General features: G+C 39.0%; 1 protein-coding gene across 1 annotated transcript in view; it reads right to left on the bottom strand.

Moving 5' to 3' along the window:
• pcsk5b (proprotein convertase subtilisin/kexin type 5b) overlaps positions 1-24,971 on the bottom strand; it is a 56,134-nt gene that overhangs the window by 10,104 nt on the left and 21,059 nt on the right. Inside the window, exons 14-25 of the mRNA XM_056729487.1 lie at positions 24,826-24,951; positions 24,637-24,739; positions 17,880-18,073; positions 17,052-17,136; positions 15,023-15,126; positions 14,238-14,376; positions 14,041-14,156; positions 8,225-8,327; positions 7,975-8,111; positions 6,443-6,643; positions 4,828-4,896; positions 13-55 (exon numbers count right to left, since the gene is read on the bottom strand). Of these exons, the coding sequence (XP_056585465.1) occupies positions 13-55; positions 4,828-4,896; positions 6,443-6,643; positions 7,975-8,111; positions 8,225-8,327; positions 14,041-14,156; positions 14,238-14,376; positions 15,023-15,126; positions 17,052-17,136; positions 17,880-18,073; positions 24,637-24,739; positions 24,826-24,951 (1,420 nt within the window). The remainder of the gene's footprint in view (positions 1-12; positions 56-4,827; positions 4,897-6,442; positions 6,644-7,974; positions 8,112-8,224; positions 8,328-14,040; positions 14,157-14,237; positions 14,377-15,022; positions 15,127-17,051; positions 17,137-17,879; positions 18,074-24,636; positions 24,740-24,825; positions 24,952-24,971) is intronic.

Genomic DNA, 24,971 nt, shown 5'->3' with positions numbered 1-24,971 from the left:
CATTAGACTTACTTGTAATAGTCCGGCAAACAAGCCATGCAGTGCTCCGGATTTACTGAGGGAAAGTCATGCTTTTAATTCTCTTTTATCATATACAGGAATTCACTCAAAAGATGTAACAGTTGCAGAAATTGGGGCATATGTGAAAATTCAATTGAACATAATGTTGTTCTATACCAACAAGCAGCAGTGTTTATATTTGTACACATTTAACTAAGTTGTATCGCCTTTAATCCATATTTTTTATTGCAGAACATTTTTAAAAATTTGGTGATTTTTGTCCTGACCGCAGTTTTAGGACGCATTTATTATAGTGACCAGCAAATGGCGATGTTGCTGCATGTACAGCATGTGAGTCCTGAAGTTTTTCGAGGTTAAAGGGGGTTTTAAGGCACAATAAGAACAATAAAATGACTTGCTCATGTTATTTTTTTATAAAACACCTGCTTTTATTTTTTTATATCTTTCTTGGCGTTTTGAGGTATCAAAATGTGCAACCAGCGCTGTAGAGAGACGACAACGGTTTCAACGCCAGCATGCACTCACTCACTGGCACTAATTGAACTTTTGGTGTGTGTTTGGTTATTAATATTAATTAATATTAATGCAATTTAAATATATCTTATTGTGTATTAATTGTATTCAATAAAATGAAAAGTACTCAACATTAAATGATACAGAATGGAGGTCTACTGGAAGTTAAAGGGCCTCAAATCCAGGTGTTTTCTGCAATGTAAAAGTAGTCAGTGGTATCCCCAGAATGTCTCTGTAAAGTTTCATCTCAAAATACACCACATATATTTCATTACAATATGTTAAACATGGCCATTTGTGGCTGCAATGGAAAACGTGCCGTTTTTGTGTGTCTATTTAAATGCAAATGAGCTTCTGCTCCCCTCCACGTATGCAAAATATAACGTAGAGCGCTTATACATGTGCTTTGGATGACAAAAAAAAGAAATATGGCGGAAAGCGCAATTACGTCAGTAATGCCCCATCAAACAAAAACCATACAGTAACTGCAATAAAAATCACCTTAATGCCTTGTTAATAAATACGAATTACATGGAGTAGACAAAAACATAGGAACAACATATGCTGTATGAAATGTTGGCCATTGATGATTAATCATGTGTATGCATATTGATAACAGACGGATATAGGCAAAAACATGCATTCAGAGTACTTGTATATGACAGACAGGTATGTAAAGATCAGCAACCAGGTTGTCTTACAAATGCAAACTCTGTTTCTATCCGCTGTTAGTATTGTCGCACTTAGGACATACAAGAAACAAACACTGAACTCACAGAGAAAGACACTGCTATAACTTTCTTTCGTTGTAATTAATAAGCTTTACAGAAATGAAGTCGGTCACAAGTCTTCTGAACCGATGGGCGCGATGCGTTTTACCACTGCCGTTACTACATAACGCCTGTCTTTGGTCTAATGTAAAGTCTCAGGTTTAGCAGCGAGCACGTAAACAACAGCCGCTGACGGGCTAAACGCAATATTTAAGAAAGGCGACTTAAAAACGATGTGAGATGATTTTTTGCGAAACCCATGATATACTGACAGACCACCGGGTGCCAGAGCTTAGATTTTCAACCTTTCCAGCTACCGGGGGCACTATCTCCCGACCTGGGGGTCGCATCAACTCGCGGTCAGCGTCGTTCTAATGCCCCGGCGGAGACATTTCCAACGAGTCCTGGCTCGTTTCTCTAAGTCTTTCCGGAAATACGGACCGGTGAATGTTGGTTTGTAGATCCGAAAAAAGTCATCACCCGAGACTTTCGATTGTTATAACTCCGAGCCCGAGTTCGGAAAGTTCTCCTCCCGGCCTACTTTTATGTTTCATTTTACATCAAACAACAGCACACATTTGTTGTTTCTTAGACAGTTTTGTCGCTGGCTAGTGGCTAACGTTACATCTTCTCTTGCCTGAAAATGGCTGATTGCGTGTCTCTGGCTGAAGGTGGACCTAAGTGCTCATAAGGCGGAGTCTGTGAGCGGTCAGGGCAGGCGTAAATTAATGTGACATCAGATTGTTAGGGGATCCCCAGCAGCCTGTTTTGTGTCACTGTTGTGGTTTAAAGGAGATTACAAAAAGAAGAATAGATGGATTTGTATAATTACAGGGTGTTTCTGCACACACCCTGGCGAATCAATTTCAGGTAGATAAATATTTAAAATTGCATTTTCTGAGATTTCGGCCCTTTTAGTTTGGTCCACATAGCTTTTGTTGCTGCCGCTGTAATGAATGACTTTGAAGTTAAAAGTCAAATATAGCAAAAATTGCCTATCCTTTAAACATCATTCGGCATTATTTCCACATAATGTTCGCAAAACTACAGTGACGGTTATGTTTAAGTGCATTCTGAGCTGTTTTTACGCATGTATGCCATATTTTTCTCTCCCATATTTGTGTGTTAGAATGATTTGATCGTTTGTCGGACTAAAATAGGCTGGGCCCGGTTTTTCAAAAGGTTTAATCCGTATAAGATTGATCCGGATTTAGTAATCCTTTTTTTGCGATCCGTGATCACGTTATCCAGCTTACTTTTGGAGCCAGTTTTTTAAAGCAACATCGGATTGGATCAATCTGATCCGGATAGGAACTTTTCAGGATCACCAAATCTGGATAACCAGTGCTGGATAACCAGTGCTCAAACAGTATAGGAAATCGCAATGTAGAACTATAGATATGTAAAGAGCAACAAGTAGAATAGCCAGTGTGGGGCCAATATAAGTTTATTTTTATTTGAAATGAAAACACACACATTTAAAAAAAAGAAAAAAAAAGAAAAACCCCACCCCATCCTCTTCCAGCAGTCCGCTCATCTGAACACAAACAATTAAGCAATTGAGCGTTTTAATGGAGTTCTGAGAGTGGAACCACAGAAAGCAAGCATGCAACATAACTGTATTGTCCTGCACAACATCGCTACTAAGCGCAATATCCCTCTCTCTGCTGACAATGATGCACCTGAGCCCCTTGGAGACCCTAACCAACCTCCTGCATTCTGCCAGAATGAGCAAACAGGACGTGCAACAAGGGACGAAATAGTTAGACACTATTTCTGATTTGGATTTGTTTTGGATTTTCAAGATTTGATCCCGGTTTTTCAAAAGTAATCCACTAGGATTTTGGATAATGGATTGGATCAAATCTTGAAAATGTGTTTTTCAAAAGAAAAAACGGATTACATAATCGGATCAGATCACCTAATCCAATCTTGGTTTTGTTCCGAATCAAACCTTTAGTTTGGGTTTTTCAGAATTTTTTTGTAGGATTTGGATCACTTTGATCCAAAAAATCTGGATTAAATTGATCCCATCAGAAGGGTGGATTCAGCATGGATTCAATGCCCAAAATGTAATGAAAACCTAAAAAAATGTATCAAATAATACTATATTTGGATCATGCAGTATCTTACAAGTTATCCTATTTATTCATAAGGTTTTATTTTTATTTGTTCATCCGTCAGGCTACAGTGATTAGGTAGGCTTTAACGTATTCAGTCTTTCAGTATAGGCCTACAGCAAAGTAGAAAGAGTTTGGCCTCATAAAATAATCCTCCAAACAGCTGTCAAAATTGACCAAAAACAATACATTTTATTCTGTCACTAATTGATATATATATTCATCACAATCGAAAATATTTTTGTTTTTAGAATATTTATTAGTGATGCATGCAATGATTACAGAATAACCAAAAAAATGCAAAGAATGGCAATCACTGATTTTTGAAATCCAAAACAAATCCAAATCAGAAATAGTGTCTAACTATTTCGTCCCTTGTTGCACGTCCTGTTTGCTCGTTCTGGCAGAATGCAGGAGGTTGGTTAGGGTCTCCAAGGGGCTCAGGTGTATCATTGTCAGCACAGAGAGGGACATTGCGCTTAGTAGCGATGTTGTGTGCAGGACAATACAGGCAAGGGTTATGTTGCATGCTTTCTGTGGTTCTGCTCTCAGAACTCAATCTAAACACTCAATTGCTCAATTGTTTGTGTTGTAGGTCTCAGATGAGCGGACTGCTGGAAGAGGATGGGGTGGGGGTTTTCTTGTTTTTAGTTTTTTTTAAATGTGTGTGTTTTCATTTCAAATAAAAATAAACTTATATTGACCCCACACTGGCTTTTCTACTTGTTGCTCTTTACATATCTATAGCTCTACATTGTGTTTTCCTATCCTGTTTGAGCACTGGTTATCCAGCACTGGTTATCCAGATTTGGTGATCCTGAAAAGTTCCTATCCGGATCAGATTGATCCAATCCGATGTTGCTTTAAAAAAACTGGCTCCAAAAGTAAGATGGATAACGTTATCACGGATCACAAAAACAGGATAACTAAATCCGGATCAATTTTATCCGGATTAAACCTTTTGAAAAACCGGGCCCTGGTGATAAGCACTTATCTGAACTTCTAGTCTGATTTTTTTAACAGATGTATCAATACATGTTTCTCCCAAAAATTAAAATATTTTATCATTAACTCACTTTCATGTCATTCTAGACATGTATGACTTTGTGTTAAACAAAATAATTAAAGGAAGATATTTAAATTATATGTTTCCAACCAAACAACACAGGACTGACTTCCATTGGATGGACACTGAGCCAAAATATTTTCTTTTGTGTTCCACAGCAGAGAGTAAAGAGTAAAATGAATTGCATGAAGGTGAATAAATCAATCAAGTGTCAGAATATATTTTTGGGTGAACTATCCCTTCAAAAGTAGGGATTGTCTTTTTACTAGAGTTGTCAATGATAATGATATATTATATATAGTATATGTATTTAACGTCCATTCAATGATATACTGACCGCTGAGGCATTTCCCACAGCCTTCCTCACAGGTAACACAGTCTTCATGATCCAGGTTGGTTACCTCACCTGCGCAGGAAGCAAAGTATTATGACAGGATTGGCTTCCAGTCAGTGGTATTTGAAGAAAATCAAAAGTATATAGATACTGTTTCCAACACAGAGAAAGAAAACCAATGACACACAATAACCACATCACATGCATGTACGAGCATGTAGAAAGAGGAGTTAAATCTATAAATAGGTGAAGAAAATTAAACAAAGAGATTGTGTGACAGGTGGATCCGTTTATACATGTCTGCCACTTATGAGAAGAATTTCTCCCCAATCATTTCTCTTCTGCTATTTCTGTCCGACTCCCTCAGTCAAGCTCTTCCCTCATGCACTTCATATCTCTAACCATGATAGAAATTTGTGAAGAAGATTAGATAAACACCAATGGGTGTCGTGAGAAGCCAAACGTCATTTACTTAGATTTCCAGATATATGCCGGTTTAAAGTGATCCAGCATGCTTAAAGTTCAAGAAAATCATGTCCTGATCACATTTTAACATCCAAATCAAAAGTAAACGTATTCTATAAGAAAAAGTCTTTACCTTTTCATATTAAGATTTCGTATTTTATGACACTTTGTTTTATACACTATATTTTTACACCATTCATTATAAAATTACTTAAACTCAAAATAGGCTATTTCAGTTGTAATAAGTTACGACAATTTAAACAAAGGTTAAAATAGTAAATTGAAATAATTTTTTAATCTGTGATAATCTAATTTGATCACAAATTAAGGCAGCACATATTTTATAATGCAGAAATGCATCGCGTTTCTCATAAAATTAATGTTAAAAAAAAGGTTCTTTCTTTTCAATAATAATACATGCAATTATAATAATATGTACACAATATACAATTACAATTATAATGCTGATTATTACTTTATATTATGCATAACAATACAAGAATAATATAAAATAATAATGATTATATTATAAAAAATTTGGGGTGAAATATGCAGTTTTATATAGATATAGATATAAAATTTGTCAAATTACATGGAAAAACGTGTACTTTTTATTATACATGTTATTTTACTTTTCTTTTAGGGTCCCATCTTTCGGAATATTACAATATATATGTGTTTTCACAGTGTGTACAATTTATCTGAAAAGGATTTGTGGAGTTTTCAAAACCCGATATTAGATTACTTAAGACTGTTTCAGTGGCCACAACATAAACAAATGTTATGTGGCCCAAACTTAACTTCTGGTAGACCTCCGCAAAGAATTGATAACTGTTGAGTAGTTTTATTTTAATACAATACACAATAAAATTGTAAAATAAATTAACATAAATATCATTTAAATAAAAAAAATACTGTTAAACTCGCCACTAGCCAGTCAGAGTTAAATTCTGGTCAGGCATGTGTTCGATGAAACCTTCTATAATAGACGTGTCTTTTGTATCTATACTAGACCTACATTTCAATCATTAACAGAAGAATGTTTACATTTTAAAATAAAGGAAGCAGAATCCTAATAGCAGTCAGAAAAATAAAGTGTGCAAAAAGCTATAAGCAAGCCAGAACATTCAGAAATAGCTATGATGCAACTGACCCTCTCCGCACTCCAGTTTGGCACATTTCCCATCTGTGGGGTAGTAGGAGGGGGCGCAGTAAATGCAGTGGCCTGTGGAAGTACACACTGTGCAGTTTGGAGGGCAGGGATCACATGTTCCCTTTGAAGAATGATAATAACCCTCTGGACAGCTATCACGACACTTCCCTTCAAAAAGGTACCGCTCCACTTCAGACTTATCTGCAGGAAAACCAAAACGAATCAGGAATAAAATGATAAGAACCAAAACCCAGGATTCCTACCCGATGGTGAAGTTTTGGTTTGAATATTAAGTGGGTTGAAGTGTGATTTTGAAGTTCAACGGTCTTCATTATCTCAAAAGCTTTTTAATTTGAAAGTGTTAATTTATGTATAAATTTATGTATAAATAATAAAATTCAGTTCAACATTACTGTTAACATTAATTACAAATTAAACAAATGATTTGGAACAAATAATGAAGGCGAAGCAGAATAGATCCCAGAATAGATGTGAATTCCTTCAATACAGTTTGGAGAGCATCCCAGGGTGATACCTGAAGAAACTAACAAAAAATGCCAAAAGAACAATTTATCAAACTACTTTTAAAATGCTCAAAAATAACATATCTTTGATTTATTATCTTTGATTTATTTTGTTGTATTTTATCTATTTTCTGTTTGATTTTTAAATAAAATAAAATAATATAAATATTTAATATCTAAAATCATCTCAAATAATTGTACAGATAAATATTAAAATAAAATAACATTTTAATTTGTCACATCACACAGTAATTCTCATTTTTGTTATTTCATAATTATCATGAATTGACTATTATTCTAAAATGTGGATATAATATAAAAAAATCACTTATAATGTTTACATTTATTATTTTATATAATTGCAAGTACAACTTTTTTAAGGCAATCACAATCAACAATTTCAAGTCAAATGAAATCTTTACTCTTGAACATAACTAGAACATCTGCGATTTCCATTATTTCCTTTACATTTAGGTATTTGGCAGATGTTTTTTTCCAAAGCGACTTACATTGCAATACCCTATACATTTATTTCCAAGTATGTGTAATCCCCTGGGATCGAACCCACGACCTTGGCTTTGTTAGTGCCATGCTCTTACCACTGAGCCAGAGCCATTGAGAGAGAGAGAGTTCTGCCAACGGAAGTCCATAACGCTGGAGTGGCACAAGATTCATGGAGTCTTCAGATAGATCCAGGAAGTTATGTTTTCTCTTTGAATGCTTTATTTCTTTCATTTTTTTACTCATTAAATGGCATTCGTCTTAAAATGGGTTAGAAGTTCACCTCAGATGGTCTGTTTAATCGCAGCTCCATGCGTTACTAGTAACTTCCGGGAACTATTGAGAGCCTCCATGACCAACGAAGTTGACGCAACTCTCTCTCAATGGCTCTGCACTGAGCTACAGGAAAGATGTAGATTTTAGTTCCATTCCATATCTAAAAAAAATGATACTTTCAGGTTTTCGTGATCTCACTCAGTAATGCCTTTTGTATAAAACTTCAGTTACCTTTGCCACAGCGGGTACATCTATCTGGTCCTTCATCTTTACATTCAAGACACGTGTGGTGGCAGAGAAGGCACTGTCCATCCCTCTGATACTTCCCAGGATCACATCGGATCACACAGCTGCCCTTATCGAAAAACCTGCAAGAGATACAAGACTCAAACCTTTACCCTCACAACAGAACATACAGTCTCTTGCATCGCAACCACCCAACCTGCCAGCAGAAACAAGCCATCATTGGTTCATGCATCACCTGTTGGCTGAACAGCTGATGCAGTCTTTACTCTCTGGTCCTATGCACTTGTAACACGTGGCGTGACAGAGTTGACATTTCAGAAGTCTGCTTAAATACTCCCCTAAGAGGCAGATATAGAAAACACATTAATAACAAACCTCAGTCTGTCTGAATGTGCGAGCAGGACTGTGAATTACAGAAATAAATAATATCTACAATCATGTAATTATTCAAACTTTACTTGGGGTGTAATGATATATGGCGATTTTTTTAGAATATGACATGAGTTTGATCCTATTGGCAGAACTACCAAAACACAACCTGCATTAACATATTTCTAGTTTATTGTTCACCTTTAGTAAAAATAATTGCATTTATTCATCCTCATGTCATTATGACTTCATTCTGTGGAAGATAAAAGAAGAAATGTTTCAGTAGCTTTGTGTCTATACAATGGAATCCAATGTTAAATATCTTCAGTCATACAGGTATTGAATGACATGAGGGTGAGTAAATTAGGCTGCATTTACAACAAATACTTGTTAAAACATTATTCATGTTTTTTAGTTTCATGTATTGAATTGCAAACTAATTTTCAAAGTTAAAATGCTTAAAATTTTTAAGTGGGTATTTAATTTTTTTAAATACTTTAGTATAGGGACCAATTCTCACCATTAACTAGGTTCTTATTAGATATAGTTAATGGTCTATTAATACTGAGAATTGGACCTTAAAATAAAGTGTGATCGAAATATTGTATGTTTTAAAAAACGCACATCTGGTTTCACAACCAGAAGGAAAGATGGAAAAACACAAAAGGAAACCAAAGTGCTTACCTGAGTTCATATGTACAGAGCTTTAGAGATAATGAGAACAGCGTCTGGATGAAGGTTTGGCCAGATGCCGTTTGTGATTGTAGATGATTTAAAGACCATGAGATTGCCGGATTTATAAATCAAAATGCTCACAAAGCATGCAAGCCCGAACCCTGGTTTAAAACCCATTCACACTGCACCTGTATGATCAGCAGGTCTTTAAAAATACTTTTTGAAAAGTTGAATATTTAAAAAAATATAATTTTGAGATTAACATTTAATTAATTACATATAACATTTACATTTAATTATCTCATGTAGGGATAGAGTGAAGGTTAAATATAAAAACCCAAACTCCGCTTTTTAACTCTATATTTTTAACTATAATTCAAAGATAGTTCAAAACTATCTTTTTAATTCAAAACTAGTAACTATTAAGAAGTTTTAAAAACAACATAAAAGCTTTTAAGTTCTCAGAATTCAAACCTTTCCCAGATCTCAACAGTGATGTCATGGGACTGTGAAGAAAGCGCAAGACATTGAGCTGAACTTTGACCCCAGGCTGACCGATGTGTTTGTGAGATTTACCATAAAGAATCTTGGAGGTCCGTGGTCGACTGACCCTTCTTATGACCTCCGGATTACGCTCGGACACACTCCATTCATTTAATCCTGACGCTTCTGAACCTTACATTCACACACAACACGTCCCAAATGACCCAACTTTTACCTAAATAAAACATCCGTACAAACGCAAAAGTCACAGCAGCTCCTCCCCGAGCTAAATTAGCCTACATAAAAAAAAAATGAAACTGAAAACAGGTTTAGCAGTCACAGTGATGGTTTTATCATGTTATCCACCTCAGGGACAGTCACAATAGTGGCTCGGCAGGTGCAAAATATTATAGAAATGTTCCTTTCTTGAAGGAACCGGTCACAGGTCAAAACAAAAGGCCGCAAACATATTGTCTCTTTCAAATGGAATTGTCAGCATCCGAGCGCTTGTGGCTTCTCCAACAAATAACACTTCTCGGTTAGATACTGAATTGTTCTTTTCCGAACAAAAAGGGTCTTTTGAAAAATATAACAAGGAGAGGCTGAAATCATTCTCACACCGGTTCAACACAAGAACACTACACCACAAAAAAAATGTTTTTAAGCCAATGAGAGCTGTGGTGTATTTTCAAACATATTTGAATCCATCCGTAAGTTCTTAGACATGGCTCAATTCGTTCTTTCAGTTTTTCAGCATTTGTTTTAATTTCTCAAAAATTTGGTGAATGTAGTAAAGTAAAGTAGTAAAGTAATATGGGTTCCACACCATATGTGAATGAAGTGTTTTGACAGAGTAAATAACCTACACAGGCGATGCAACGACACAAACTCGCAGGAGGCGATGCGAATAACACGAATCGTGGGGCTGTATTGCCATAAACGTGTGCCAATCTCCTCTTCCTCGCAAGTTTAAAATATTTGTCAGCTCGCTTCACTTACGTGAAAATAACCAACTTTTAAAAGAGCGTGGATTGCGGTTGTTCGCGTTTGGTGTGAACCCAGCATAACAACATAGCTTTTCATAACATGCCCATTGCACAGACATATTCTGCATAACATGAATTAAAATATAAACAGCTAATTGTAAAAGTGAATTATCTAAAAGAGCAAACAAAAATCTCATATAATCTCTCTGGAGTCTTGTTTTTATTTTAAAGGTCATTAATAAAAAGATCAACAAACCATTTGTTTTTCCAGTCTTCTCTACATAAAACATTTTCCCTGGCCCTGACTACAACAAATCTTAATCTAGACTAACCGTTCATGGCAACTTGCTAAAAACAAATTTGAAAAAAACTTGGATCACCCCCCTCCCCGTTTCAATTGACCGTGGGTGCAAAATATATTTATAAGGTTAATAGTGATAAAAATTACATATATACATTAAGAAAAAAAAACATGACCAGAGTAAATGTAACACGTTTGAACATTTCATGTAATCCTATATAACATTAGTTAGGTGATGTTGCGTACCGCAGGAATCGTACTACAACGTTTTGAATACACGATGAGCATGGCTGGAAAACCCATCCAATCCCACCACACTCAACTCATGTCAACTATATGAGCATTTATAAATCTTTTTCATAAATAAAATGCTACGTCATCTGAATCCACATCATTGATAAATAAAAGACACAGAAATCCCCTTAACATTGAGCAGAAGTGGATTGGTCACACATGTCCTTAATGAATGTAGAATCCAATGGTGTTGTGTAGTATTATTAGTTTAGCTAAACATTTTCCCTCGCTTCCGATTTAAATGTAATGCTTCTCCCTTACTTAAGGATACGGCCATGTGTAATATGCATCTCTAAAATTTGGACTAGTACAAAAAAACAATGCATTGATAAATATTTGTTTGTTTGCATCATTGGATTGGACACAAATGTGTATTTAATAATGGAACACCCCTTTTCATTGTACACAGTCCAAACAGTTCCAATACATCAATAGCACCAGTTATGACTAAATAAAAGGATGATGTCATTTTACTCTATTATCATAACCATCTCTCTATAAATACCTGGAATAATTAACTATTTTAGGCGGCCATTAAAACAGAACTGTTTAAATTTTTTATACGCATGATGAATCAATGGGGGGAAATAACCACAGAGGGAAACGTAATAATGTAAAACCACTGAAAAATTTCACAGGTAATAATTTTAACACTGGTGTATGAATTGGAGATACAAGTCTATAGGGATTAAAAAAAAACATTTTAAGGATATATTATGATGGTCTGGTAAGATAAAAAAATAATAAAAAAAGTGTTTTGCACCCCATTTCAGGCATCACTAACTTAAGTCAAGTCTTTTCTTCAGAGCTATGCTAACACCTGCGGTTACGATTAGGTTCCCATGAAGTATTTCTCAATCACGCACGCACACACAACGGTGAGATTTGAGCCTGAGGTGAAGAATGTTTGAACAGTGAGAGGACCTGACATACATCACCGCGCACTTCCAGGTCATTCGTGTCAATACAACACTCATCACTTTCGGGAAGTACCTGGTGTACCTCGTACCAGGCAATAAGTGAACCTGTGCTATGGAATATTATTCTCCGATATGCTTATAAAGGTCTTGCTGAAACTCTTAGAGGTTGTCTAAGAGTCATTTATTCAGATTGTGCACAACTGGCTTTGATCATCGCTTTCATTGTACTTGTGGAAAAATGAAGCACAAGTCATTACCAGCATGTCTTTCCAAATTCTTCTTCGGACCCAAAACAGAAACAAAACAAAAAAGATAAAAAAAATTTGGCATCCATGCTTTGGTCACAAAATTCTGACATGTATGATTTGTTGTTTATTACGGATCCCAGTCGCACCACCCTGACAGCTTCACACACACGCACACACAGATAAAGGTAGGTTTGTTGTAGTTCTGGCATCCAGAGACCTCACGATGTAGTCCCGTATTAGAGGTTCTCAAATGGAATATAAATTAGCGGAACGTGAGTGGCGAGTGTAGCCGGAGCAGTTCCTTCAGCCCTTTAGTGAACACGTTCTACAGCAGAGCTGCTGCAAAACCTTCCTCTGGCAGAGATTGTTCTTTTTCACAAGCACACAGAAACTCCCCTCAGCCCATGATTCTTCATTTGCTTTCCACAGAGCAGGAAGAGGAGAGAGAAGGCAGAGACAGAGCGATTGGTCGGCGGACAGGAAGTGGATTGGGTCGCAGTGAGAGGTAAAGGTTGCATTTTTTTAATCCGGTTGATTGTTGGGAGGAAGAATATCCAGGTGGGATTGAAATCCAGCATGGAAAGATTTGAAGGGAAAGATCATCGGGAAGAAAAGGAAAACAAACATTTAGAAAATGATCAAGAGAAAATTTGTTCACTATCAATCTAAAGAAACCTGTCAGAAAACAAATTCACCCCAAAATCAAATACTAGATGAACAATAAATGAGACAAAGGGCTAGTTTGAGAACCACTACGGTTTTATATAGCACAAATCAAAACCTTTTATGCAATGCAATACGAAGAATATTACTAAATATGGGTGTAAAATGTGAAATGTTCTCATTAAATTCAATTAAATGGCAAAATATCGTCTTTTCACTTCGCGGTTATCGTGGCTAACCAAATTCTTGGTAATTATATTATCACGGCAACTATTTATTTATTTATTTATTTTTTATATCAGTCAAATTCTTTTTTGTTCAATTTAAAACTAATTTAGTGTCATTTTTTATTCTTACGAGTGTGACAATATACTGGTATTGACAATAACCATGATAATCGAAACCTTGTTAATTCTAGCATTATTTGTTCATTTAAAAAAAATTCAATGATGTTATCATATCCGGGAATTATTTTTGGTCAGAGGAAAGTGTTTATAGTTGTGCCTCGTGTACGCGGTAGGTACGGCGTAGCCTATGCTGAGAAGCACACCCAACGACGTAGCCTGACGCGCATCTCTCCAAAAATATAACAAGGCGTCAACTCAATGCGGATCCTAGGCGGAACGCCAACGCTGTGATTGGTCTGTTTGAACCACTCCCTCAGGTAAAAAACTCTGTGATAGTGTCATATTTACGCAAACGCATTTACGAATGAATTATCTAAGTAAATTATTTTACATCTCAAATTGGAACTAAAGTAATTGTTTACTTGACGCAATCACTGCTAATGCTTCTCAGACAGCGTTAACAACGAGCTGCTTCTTCAACATGTGTGTGGACACTGGCGGCTAGTTGTCATTGCCTGTCGACTCGGACAATGACGCAAAAGTAGAAATGAAAACCTGCGCATTGCCTACGGTGTTGAGTCTAACGCACGACCATAACTTGCCCTTTACCGTGAAGTGAAAATCTGATATCATGACAATCCTAACAGTTATCATTGCAGGCTTTTAATTATGATTCAACACCATGTGAGATTCACATCATAGACTGGATGAAAAAACAACACAAAATGAATAAGGGAAGACAGGTCACGAATGAAGTATACTCACCATCTTTGCAAACAGTGCTGACGAGACACACGCCGTTCTCCAGGTTATAGCCGCTCACACAGGAGCTGCAGTTTCTCTCTCCTGGACCCGTGCACACAAAACAGGTGGGGTCACACCTGAAGAATCATGACGACAGTCAGATTGCATCATTACAGTTTCATTGTAAAACCTTTCGTGTATAGCGCAGCAATACTGACTTCTGACAAGATTTCTGGACATCTCCATTATCTGTCCCTTGCTCTGCCAAATAATATCCCACACTGCAGCTGGAGACGCAGCGCCACTCCTCGAAGTAAAAGCCCGGAGCGCACTCGTTACACGCTTCCATTCCTGTTCCTGAACACAAGAAGGACCGTTACAAGATTGCGAATTGCAAATAATTTGGAAAATATTTTGGAATACTCTAGTAAATATTCAAAGATGCTTTAGTGAAGCAGAAATATTAATTCATGTACAAGTCAATTTAGGGCTGTTCAACGATTAATCATGATTAATCGCATCCAGAATAAAGTGAGTGTTTCCATAATATATGTCTGTGTACTGTGCATATTTACTTTGGATTTATGAACACATACACAAACATGCATATACTTAAGAACAAAAAACTAAATATAAAAATCAATAACTGTTTATACATAAATTTAAATAAAATATAGCTAGTAATATATACATGTAAATATTAATTCAATATAGACATGTATGTGTATGTGTATGTGTATGTATGTGTATGTGTTTATAAATACAAAATAAATATGCACAGTGCACAGACATTTATTATTATCTAGACACACTTTTATTCTGGAACGAAAATGTAAATTTTCCGCTGAACTAATGCTTTAACTTAAGAAATTGAAAATAACTGTGATTCTAAAATAATGTAATATTTAGAAGAAAAACAAACCATACTGAAAGCCAGGAAAATTTATCTTGTAAAGAAGAAGTACAAAATTTGCAAGTAAAGTTTGTAATAAACTGATTTTACCTGCACAGGTGGCACAAGTAGAGTGGCATTTTTCACACAGCCTTCTGTGCCCATTATAATAGGTGCCAGGTTCACAGCTCAACTGGCACTTATTTCCCTGTAGACTAACAGTAAAGAAAGGCAGAAGAACAGAAAGAGGGAGAGACAGAATAAAGAGATTTAACACGAATATTGATATTGTCGGTACAACTTTTCTGTATTTTCAACACAATCTTACACACTTTTCACTTTGTACAAAATGAAACATATTAAAGTGAGTCTATTGCTTTTCCAATGGTCTTCCCAGCGGGCGCCAGAGCATATCAGTGGACACCAGATAATGATAAAAAACATACTATATAAAAACTGAACTTAAAGTCTCCGTGAATTGGAAGTTGCGATTGTTTTCACTACTGTATTTTGGCGCATTTCTGATTGAAATGGAATTTCTAATGAGAAAAATAGTGGGTGTGGCTTTCACCTTTTTCTGCTATGTATAAAAACGTCCGTTGCATTTTGATAAAGAACTGACAGCAGACTGATAGTTGAAGGGGAGGAGTTAACGGATGCAATGAAGTAATGTTAGAATAATTACCTATTATTATGACATAATAGTGTTTTTACACCTATGTACATAAACTTGTTGTTGGACAATCCATTAACCAAAGTAGGACCTTAAAAATCATATGCTGCTTACTATTTAAGATCGATGGTCATTACAGGAACGGTGTGCATTTCAAGATTTTAACTGATGATTATGAGGGCACACAAATTTTAAAATGAGAATGACCCACATTGATTAACTATGTACAATAAACGCTGCAATATTTCATGACCAGATAGGCATTGTAATTTTTTTCCACTGGGACTTTAAGCACTAAATTAAAATGTTATTCAACAAGAACTAAAGATTATTAATAATGAGATAAATATTTCTCAATTTGTTAAATTTAGGAAAAAACGAATCCTCAACTTCTTATGAAATAAGCACCTAAACGAAATGGTGCCTTTGTAAACAAAAATTAAGTCTATTGGGAATGTTTCCCCCCACAATGGTGTATTCCTGACTGTGTGCAAGTAACAGAATAAAATGAAGGCTATTGATTTCTGGCAAACATCTACAAATTAAATTCTGTTTATAATAGAAAATTGGGGGAAATACACAATATTTTGCAAAACAGCACAGCACTCTACTTTATTTCAGTGGAACAAAGTGATTTTCTGATATTTAAAAAACTATTGTTTAAGGTGAACAATAAGTCCTTCTTTACAAGACTTCCTCTAAACAGTAATAAATGAACATTTACTCCCATAGTAGGTAAAATAAATACTATTGGAGTCAATGGGGGATGAGATCTATCTGGTTACTGACATTCATCCAAATATCTTTCTTTGTGTTCAGGAGAACAAGTACATTTTTACAGGTTTGGAACAACCAGAGGGTGAGTAAATGATGACAAAACCTTCATTTTTGGGTGAACTGTCACTTATTAAATTAGAATACAGGCAGAAAGGTTCATCTCTCCTGCCATCCCTTTCATACCTGCCGTAGTCTAAACAAGTCTGGACTTTAATCCTCCTTTGTTGATTTTTTCAAAGATGTAAAACCCTACATGGTGGATTCAGAGAAGTCCTGGAACATATTTCCAAAGCATTCACAGAAAGCAGCTGCTCCGCATTACAGCATATTGTGTGCCATGACCTGTTTTTGCCTTTCTCTCTGTTTTTCCACCTCTCTCCCTCTCTCTCACTTACTCCTTTTTCTCACGTATGAAAAAGCTCAAGCCGAATCGCTCACTAGAGACTTCATTTCAACACAGATCGGAACCCAAGCGCTTCACAACATGTAAAATAGGACATCTCCAGACATATTTCACAGTTTAGTCAGTGTTACCTTACCATGATAGCTTTCAGTGTAGTGCTACACAGTTATGATCTGAGCCTCAGCTTACGAACAACCAAAAGCAGACTATAGATTATGACTATACCTCAGTCCAAATCTTGGCAAAAAGAGAGGTAGAATATTGTATTTGAGACATGGAGGTCTTACCTGAGCCCAGTCTTGCATTCTGTGCAAATGTTCGCTGAGGTACATTTCTTGCAGTTCTCGCTGCATTTTCGACACATACTGGAATCTGCGGCAGAAAATGTTGCGTAAGGCCTCAAATCCATATAATGCCATTATTGTGTTCATATATGTTCTTATTCTCAAATAAGAACCAACAGGGCCTGAAACGTAATATAGTTTATATAGTTTCTTCTTTTTAAATTGTCATTTAAAGAGATAGTTCACCCAAAAATGAAAATTCTGTCATGAATTACTCAATCTCAAGTTGTTTCTAACCTGAATTAATGTTCTGTTTAACACAAAGAAATATATTTAGAAAAAATATTAGAAGCTGAGATTTCAGGGCCACCATTGACTACCATAGTAGGAAAATTTAAATGGTAGTCAAAAGTGGCCCAGAGCTGTTTGCTTTCCTTAATTCTTCCAAATATAAAATTTTGTGTTCAACAGAACATAAAAGTTATAATAATTATACTAGGGTAGTCAATGGTGCCCCAGAAATCACATTTGTTTAATTCTTCCGAATATCTTTCTTTGTGTTCAGCCAAACAAAGAAATTTACACAGGTTTGGAACACTTTGAGAATGTGTAATTCATGACAGAATTTTTTGGGTGAAGTGTCCCTTTAAACGTTGCTAGTTCCAGATATAGCATATTCATAGAATGTGCCAAGGAAATATCATGTGACCATTTAACAAAAAACCTACACCTACAAGCCTTGCTGAAAAATCTCTTTAAAAAAGATTAAAGACCTTGTCAATAAGCGTGCAGGGTTTTCATAAGAGTGACACGAAGTGTAAATGGACTTGCCGAGATCCAGGTAGAAGCCATCTGGGCAGGAGCTGACGCAGGTGTTGGCTCCCTCCATGAGGTACAGCCCCGACCGGCAGGTGGAACACTGATCGCTGCGACTGCCAACGCAAGACTCGCACAGGGGAGAACATTTCTTACAGCGCTTCTTATCGTCCCGGAAAAATCCAGGCGGACACTCAGGCACACAAATCCTGAGGAGCACGCAGACAGGGATAGAAAGACAGTCACAGACAGGAAGAAAGAGAAAAATCAACATCTGGCAGCCACGTTCACCAGGAAACAGGCAAGAGTCTGAGGTCTGAGAAAGTCATCAGCTGCAGATGGCTTGTGTAACACTGGTTGCCTGACAAAACAAAATCTATAAATGTAAGCGAGACATGCGAGTCTGGATATGCAGATCTTTGATATGTTAAGTAGATGCGCAGCTGTTGTCAGCATGTGTCCTGGTGTTTTTAAGGGGTAATTAATCTTAAATTCTTTGGTTTACAGATATAATTTTTAATTAAAAATGAAACAAAGAAGTTTCAGAAGTAAAGGATAATCTTTTTATAGCTCTTTTACATGGGATTAGGCCTATGAAACGATAAATCACGATTAAGCGCATCCGGAATAAAAGTTTGTGTTTACATAATACATGTTTGTGTACATCTTAATTTTGTATTTTTGAAAACATACACATACATACATATATTTAGGAAATATAAAAAATAATAAACATTTTATTAAATGTTTAAAATATTGGTAAATGTAAATGTATACATACAAATATTACATAAATATACAGTGAGGGAAATAATCATTTGATCCCCTGCTGATTTTGTAAGTTTGCCTACTTACAAAGAAATGAAGGGTCTGGCATTTTATGGTAGGTTTATTTAAACTAATAGAGACAGAATATCAACCAAAACATCAGGGAAAGAAAATGATATAAAGGTTATAAATTGATTTGCATTGCAGTCAATGAAATAAGTATTTGATCCCCTCTTTAAGAATCGTCTGAAAACGCATCTCTTCCGTCAACACATGACTGATCAGTTCTGACTTCTATTTCTTCTTTCTTCTTCTTTATATATAAAAAAAAAATCTAAATTAGCTCTGTATACTGTGTTAGGTTATATGAGACCAGTCTATTTTTTTTGATTGCACTTATGCTTTTTGAGGTCCTTGTGCTGTCCCAATTGCTTCCATTCCTTACCCCACCTGAAAGTCGCTTTGGATAAAAGCGTCTGCTAAATTACTAAATGTAAATGTACCAACCAGCAAGAATTTTGGCTCCACAGATTGGTTATGGGCCTATATGGACCACAGAATAGTCCTGTAACTTTAAGAAAGAATCTGTATCTTCTATTTCAACCTCTACACCACCATGGTCAAGACCAAATAGGTTTCAAAGGATGTCAGGAACAAGATTGTAGACCTGCACAAACCTTGAATAGGCTACAGACAGAAGCTTGGTGAGAATGAGAAAACTGTTGATGCGATTAATTTGAAATAGAAGAAATACTAATTGCCCTTGATCTGGATCCCCATACAAGATTTCCTCAAAGGGTGAAAGATGATCATGAGAAAGGTTTAAAGACCAGCCCAGAACTGCACAGAAGAATCTTGTTAACGATTTCAAGACAGTCGGGACCACAGTTAGCAAGAAAACCATTGGTAACAGGCTATGCCACAATGGATTGAAATCCTGAAGCACCCGCAAGGTCCTCCTGCCCAGAAGATCCATCTGGCTCATCTGAAGTTTGACAATGAACATCAATATGATTCAGAAAAGGTTTGTGGTTTGTGATTTCTGAAAGTGCTGTGAGACCTAAAGTGCTGTGAGACCAAAACATTGACTCCTGTTTTTGGAGGGAGAGAAATGCTGACTATGACCCCAAGAACACCATCCCTACAGAGAAGCACAGTGTTAGAATCATTATGCTTTAGGGCTTTTTGTCTGCTACGGGCACAGGATGACTTCACCGCATTTAGGGGCTGAGGGACAGGCAAGTGTACCTTAAAAACTTGGACGAGAACCTCCTCCCCTTAACTAAATGACTGAAGATGGGTCGTGGATGTGCCTTAAACATGACAAAGACCCAAAACATATTGCAAAGACAACCAATGAGTGGCTTAAAGAGAAGCACATTAAATGTCCTAGCCAGTCTCTAGACCCTAGTCGCTCCTATATGAGCATTCCAATAAATCAAACTGCAAACTGTTAGTTTGTTTTGATTTAAGCCCTTATAACTAAAAAAAGTTAACTAACACAATTATACATAATAAATTACATAATTTTTTTTTAAACAGAGTCATCTCATTATGAACAAACTCTTCAGCTATACATGTATATTTTTGTGTTTATAAATACAAAGTTAATATGCACAGTACACAGAAATTTATTATGTAAACACAAACTTTTTTTCTAGATGCGATTAATCGTTTGACGGCCCTAAAAGGCCCTGTCTTATGATGTCACACATCTGCCGTTCTGCCGCGAAGCAGTGTAGCGTAACTTCTGCTAGCGCCTCAGAATGGAGTTTACCAAGTCCCTGGCACAGCTGCCACAAATAGAGCTAGATGATGTAAAACATCTTGCAGACAAATTTTTGCTTACAACAAGATCAAAGCTAGATAAAGGATACAAATTCTTTGTTGAACAGTACCTGTTTGATTATGAAGGAAAGTGTTTTGTTTTCTTTTTGTTTTAGCAAAGGTGCAAGGATATGCACTTAAAACGTGTTCTGTCCATTTTTTTTTCACTGTTGCTAAATTCCAGCGTGACGGCAAAACAGAAGTTTTTCTTCTTCTTCTCCTTGTTTTGTTGCAAGAAAGATGTTATGATACACTGCTTTGCGAAAAGGCAGAAGTTAAATTACGTCATTGTGAAAAAAACTTTTTTCTTCCAGAGCAACCCAGAAAGTTGTTCTTAATAGCCACAAGTCTAACCGCTCTCGAGACAGAAAGCATTCAGACAGCAGTCAGCTTCAAACATGTTTTTGTTCCTACAATTTACACATTAATAAATATCTTTATACAACATCAACATTGTTTTGCTAAGAGCTGTAAGTGAATGATCATGACAGAAAGACAGTACTGTACTGGATTTTAACTTTGGTTGAAGCACTACAGCTGCACGCTGCTCAGAGGAATGATTCATTATTTATCATCTATAATATATCGGCCCCCAAGTTTTATTATTATTTTATTTAACATGAAAAATGACCATTTATCAGCCGATACGATATGAACTATAATTTATCGTGCATATCTACTTATTAAACTACACTACACAGCACAAAAAAAAGTTAATATAAAAAATTATTTCGAGCATTTTGAATTGTTTAATTAAGTGACAAGAAAATCTTATTTGTCAATAATTTTGCAGTCAGATTTTTTTGTCGGTGAAGGCCGACAAATGGTCATTTTTATGTTGGCAGATCATTTCAGAATCTGATAATTTTTAGAATCAAGTATTCAAGACAGACCATAATAAGTGAAAATCAACTTCATTCCAACATTGTTTTTACTAATAATATTATGACAGTGATAAAACTATTACCCTCCCGTGGACCCACCACCTACAGGAGGGACCGTAAGGGGCCGGTGCAAAGTGGATCGGGTGGTAGTCGAAGGCAGGGGCCTCGACAACCCGATCCCTGGACGCGGAATCTAGCTCTAGGGACATGGAATGTCACCTCTCTGACGGGGAAGGAGCCGGAGATTGTGCGTGAGGTTCAGAGATTCCGACTAGAGATTGTCGGGATCACCTCTACGCACAGCTTGGGCTCTGGAACCACACTCCTCGAGGGAGGATGGACTCTTCACTACTCTGGAGTTGCCCAGGGTGAGAGGCGGCGGGCTGGTGTGGGTTTGCTTATAGCCCCCCAGCTCAGCCGCCATGTGTTGGAGTTTACCCCGGTAAACGAGAGGGTCGCTTCCCTGCGCCTTCGAGTCGGGGATAGGTCTCTCACTGTCGTGTGTGCCTACGGGCCAAATGGCAGTGTAGAGTACCCGGCCTTCTTGGAGACTCTGGGAGGGGTGCTGGAAAGTGCCCCGACTGGGGACTCTGTCGTTCTGCTGGGGGACTTCAACGCCCACGTGGGCAACGACAGTGACACCTGGAGGGGCGTGATTGGGAGGAACAGCCCCCCTGATCTGAACCCGAGTGGTGTTCTGTTATTGGACTTCTGTGCTAGTTACAGTTTGGCCATAACGAACACCATGTTAAAGCATAAGGGTGTCCATCAGTGCACATGGCACCAGGACACCCTTGGCCGAAGGTCGATGATCGACTTTGTGGTTGTTTCATCTGACCTACGGCCGTATGTCTTGGACACTCGGGTGAAGAGAGGGGCGGAGCTGTCAACCGATCACCACCTGGTGGTGAGTTGGATCCGATGGCGGGGGAGGAAGCTGGACAGACTCGGCAGACCCAAACGTACTGTGAGGGTCTGTTGGGAACGTTTGGGGGAATCGCCTGTCAGAGAGATCTTCAACTTCCACCTCCGGCAGAGCTTCGACCAGATCCTGAGGGAGTCTGGAGATATTGAGTCCGAGTGGACCATGTTCTCCACCTCCATTCTCAACGCAGCCACTAGGAGCTGTGGCCGTAAGGTCTCCGGTGCCTGTCGAGGCAGCAATCCCCGAACCCGGTGGTGGACACCGGAAGTAAGGGATGCCGTTAAGCTGAAGAAGGAGTCCTATCGGGCCTGGTTGGCTTGTGGGACTCCAGAGGCAGCTGACAGGTACCGACAGGCCAAGCGGACTGCAGCCCGGGTGGTTGGGGAGGCAAAAACTCGGGCCTGGGACGAGTTCGGTGAGGCCATGGAGAAAGACTATCGGTCGGCCTCGAAGAGATTCTGGCAAACCGTCCGGCGCCTCAGGAGGGGGAACCAGTGCCCTACCAACGCTGTTTACAGTGGAGGGGGGCAGCTGTTGAACTCGACCGGGGATATCATCGGGCGGTGGTAGGAATACTTCGAGGATCTCCTCAATCCCGCCGTCACGTCTTCCATTGAGGAAGCAGAGGCCGAGGGCTCGGAGGCGGACTCGCCCATCACCCGGGATGAAGTCACCGAGGTAGTCAAGAAACTCCTCGGTGGCAGGGCACTTGGGGTGGATGAGATCCGCCCTGAGTACCTCAAGTCTCTGGATGTTGTGGGGCTGTCTTGGCTGACACGCCTCTGCAGCATCGCGTGGCGGGGGACAGTGCCCTTGGACTGGCAGACCGGGGTGGTGGTCCCTCTTTTTAAGAAGGGGGACCGGAGGGTGTGCTCCAACTATCGGGGATCACACTTCTCAGCCTCCCCGGGAAAGTTTATGCCAGGGTACTGGAGAGGAGAATCCGGCTGATGGTAGAACCCCGGATTCAGGAGGAACAGTGTGGTTTCCGTCCCGGTCGTGGAACACTGGACCAGCTCTATACCCTCTCCAGGTTGCTGGGGGGTTCATGGGAGTTTGCCCAACCAATCCACATGTGTTTTGTGGATTTGGAGAAGGCATTCGACTGTGTCCCTCGCGGCATCTTGTGGAGGGTGCTCCGGGAGTATGGGATTCGGGACCCTTTGCTAAGGGCCATCAAGTCCCTGTACGACCGGAGCAGGAGCTTGGTTCGCATTGCCGGCAGTAAGTCAGATTTGTTCCCGGTGCATGTTGGACTCCGGCAGGGCTGCCCTTTGTCGCCGGTTCTGTTCATAATTTTTATGGACAGAATTTCTAGGCGCAGGCAGGGGCCGGAGGGCGTCGGGTTTGGGGACCACACGATTTCATCTCTGCTCTTTGCGGATGATGTCATCGTGCTGGCCCCATCAGACCAGGACCTCCAGCATGCACTGGGACGGTTTGCAGCCGAGTGTGAAGCGGCTGGGATGAGAATCAGCACCTCCAAATCTGAGGCCATGGTTCTCAGTCGGAAAAGGGTGGCTTGCTCACTTCAGGTAGGTGGAGAGTTCCTGCCTCAAGTGGAGGAGTTCAAGTATCTGGGGGTCTTGTTCACGAGTGAGGGAAGGATGGAACGGGAGATTGACAGACGCATCGGGGCAGCTTCTGCAGTAATGTAGTCGCTGTACCGGTCTGTCGTGGTGAAGAAGGAGCTGAGCCGCAAGGCGAAGCTCTCGATTTACCGGTCAATCTACGTTCCTACTCTCACCTATGGTCATGAACTGTGGGTCATGACCGAAAGGACAAGATCCCGGATACAGGCGGCCGAAATGAGCTTTCTCCGCAGGGTGGCCGGGCGATCCCTTAGAGATAGGGTGAGAAGCTCGGTCACTCGGGAGGAGCTCAGAGTAGATCCGCTGCTCCTCCACATCGAGAGGGGCCAGCTGAGGTGGCTCGGGCATCTTTTCCGGATGCCCCCTGGAAGCCTTCCCGGGAAGGTGTTCCGGGCATGTCCCATCGGGAGAATACCCCGGGGAAGACCTAGGACACGCTGGAGGGACTATGTCTCCCGGCTGGCCTGGAACTCCTCGGTGTCCCCCCGGAAGAGCTGGAGGAAGTGTCTAGGGAGAGGGAAGTCTGGGCATCCCTGCTTAGACTGCTGCCCCCGCGTCCCGGCCCCGGATAAGCGGAAGAAGATGGATGGATGGATAAAACTATTACAATGTTAATCAATCTGGAACAACTTCCTTCCTGCCAAACCAGGAGCACTGTAAACACGGCTCAACAAATCAAACGTGCATCCCTTTGTGTAATTCTTTTGGGATTGTAGTTCTGCGAAAACATTTATTACATCTGCGGTTATTACACTGAAATGATTTCAGCAGTCTACCTGGTGTTGTTCTTGAACTTGAGGAAGTAGTGAAGGCAGGTGATGCACTGCTGAGGTCCCGGACCCTCACATCCGTTCTCCCCGCACTCTGGGTGGCAGGGGCCTTGTGTGAGAAAGCAGAATCGAATGAGTTCAGAGGTTTCTTGCTGAAGCTTTGTGATGTGCCGAACAACAATTAGGAAGCATTACCAACATATTCCTCACTATATTCTTCCTCAGGTTGAGACTCGGCCAGTGAGCGAGGCTTGTCGCTGCGGAACGAGTACGGATGCACAGAGGTTCCATAAAGCACAAGCGACCACTCTTTCAGCTTGCCTGGAACAATCACAAGTGGA

Source organism: Triplophysa dalaica, chromosome 18, assembly GCF_015846415.1.
Source record: "Triplophysa dalaica isolate WHDGS20190420 chromosome 18, ASM1584641v1, whole genome shotgun sequence".
Taxonomy (NCBI): Eukaryota; Metazoa; Chordata; class Actinopteri; order Cypriniformes; family Nemacheilidae; genus Triplophysa; species Triplophysa dalaica.
The sequence above is the reverse complement of the archived record's forward strand: the minus strand, read 5'-3'. Positions and strand labels throughout refer to the sequence as shown.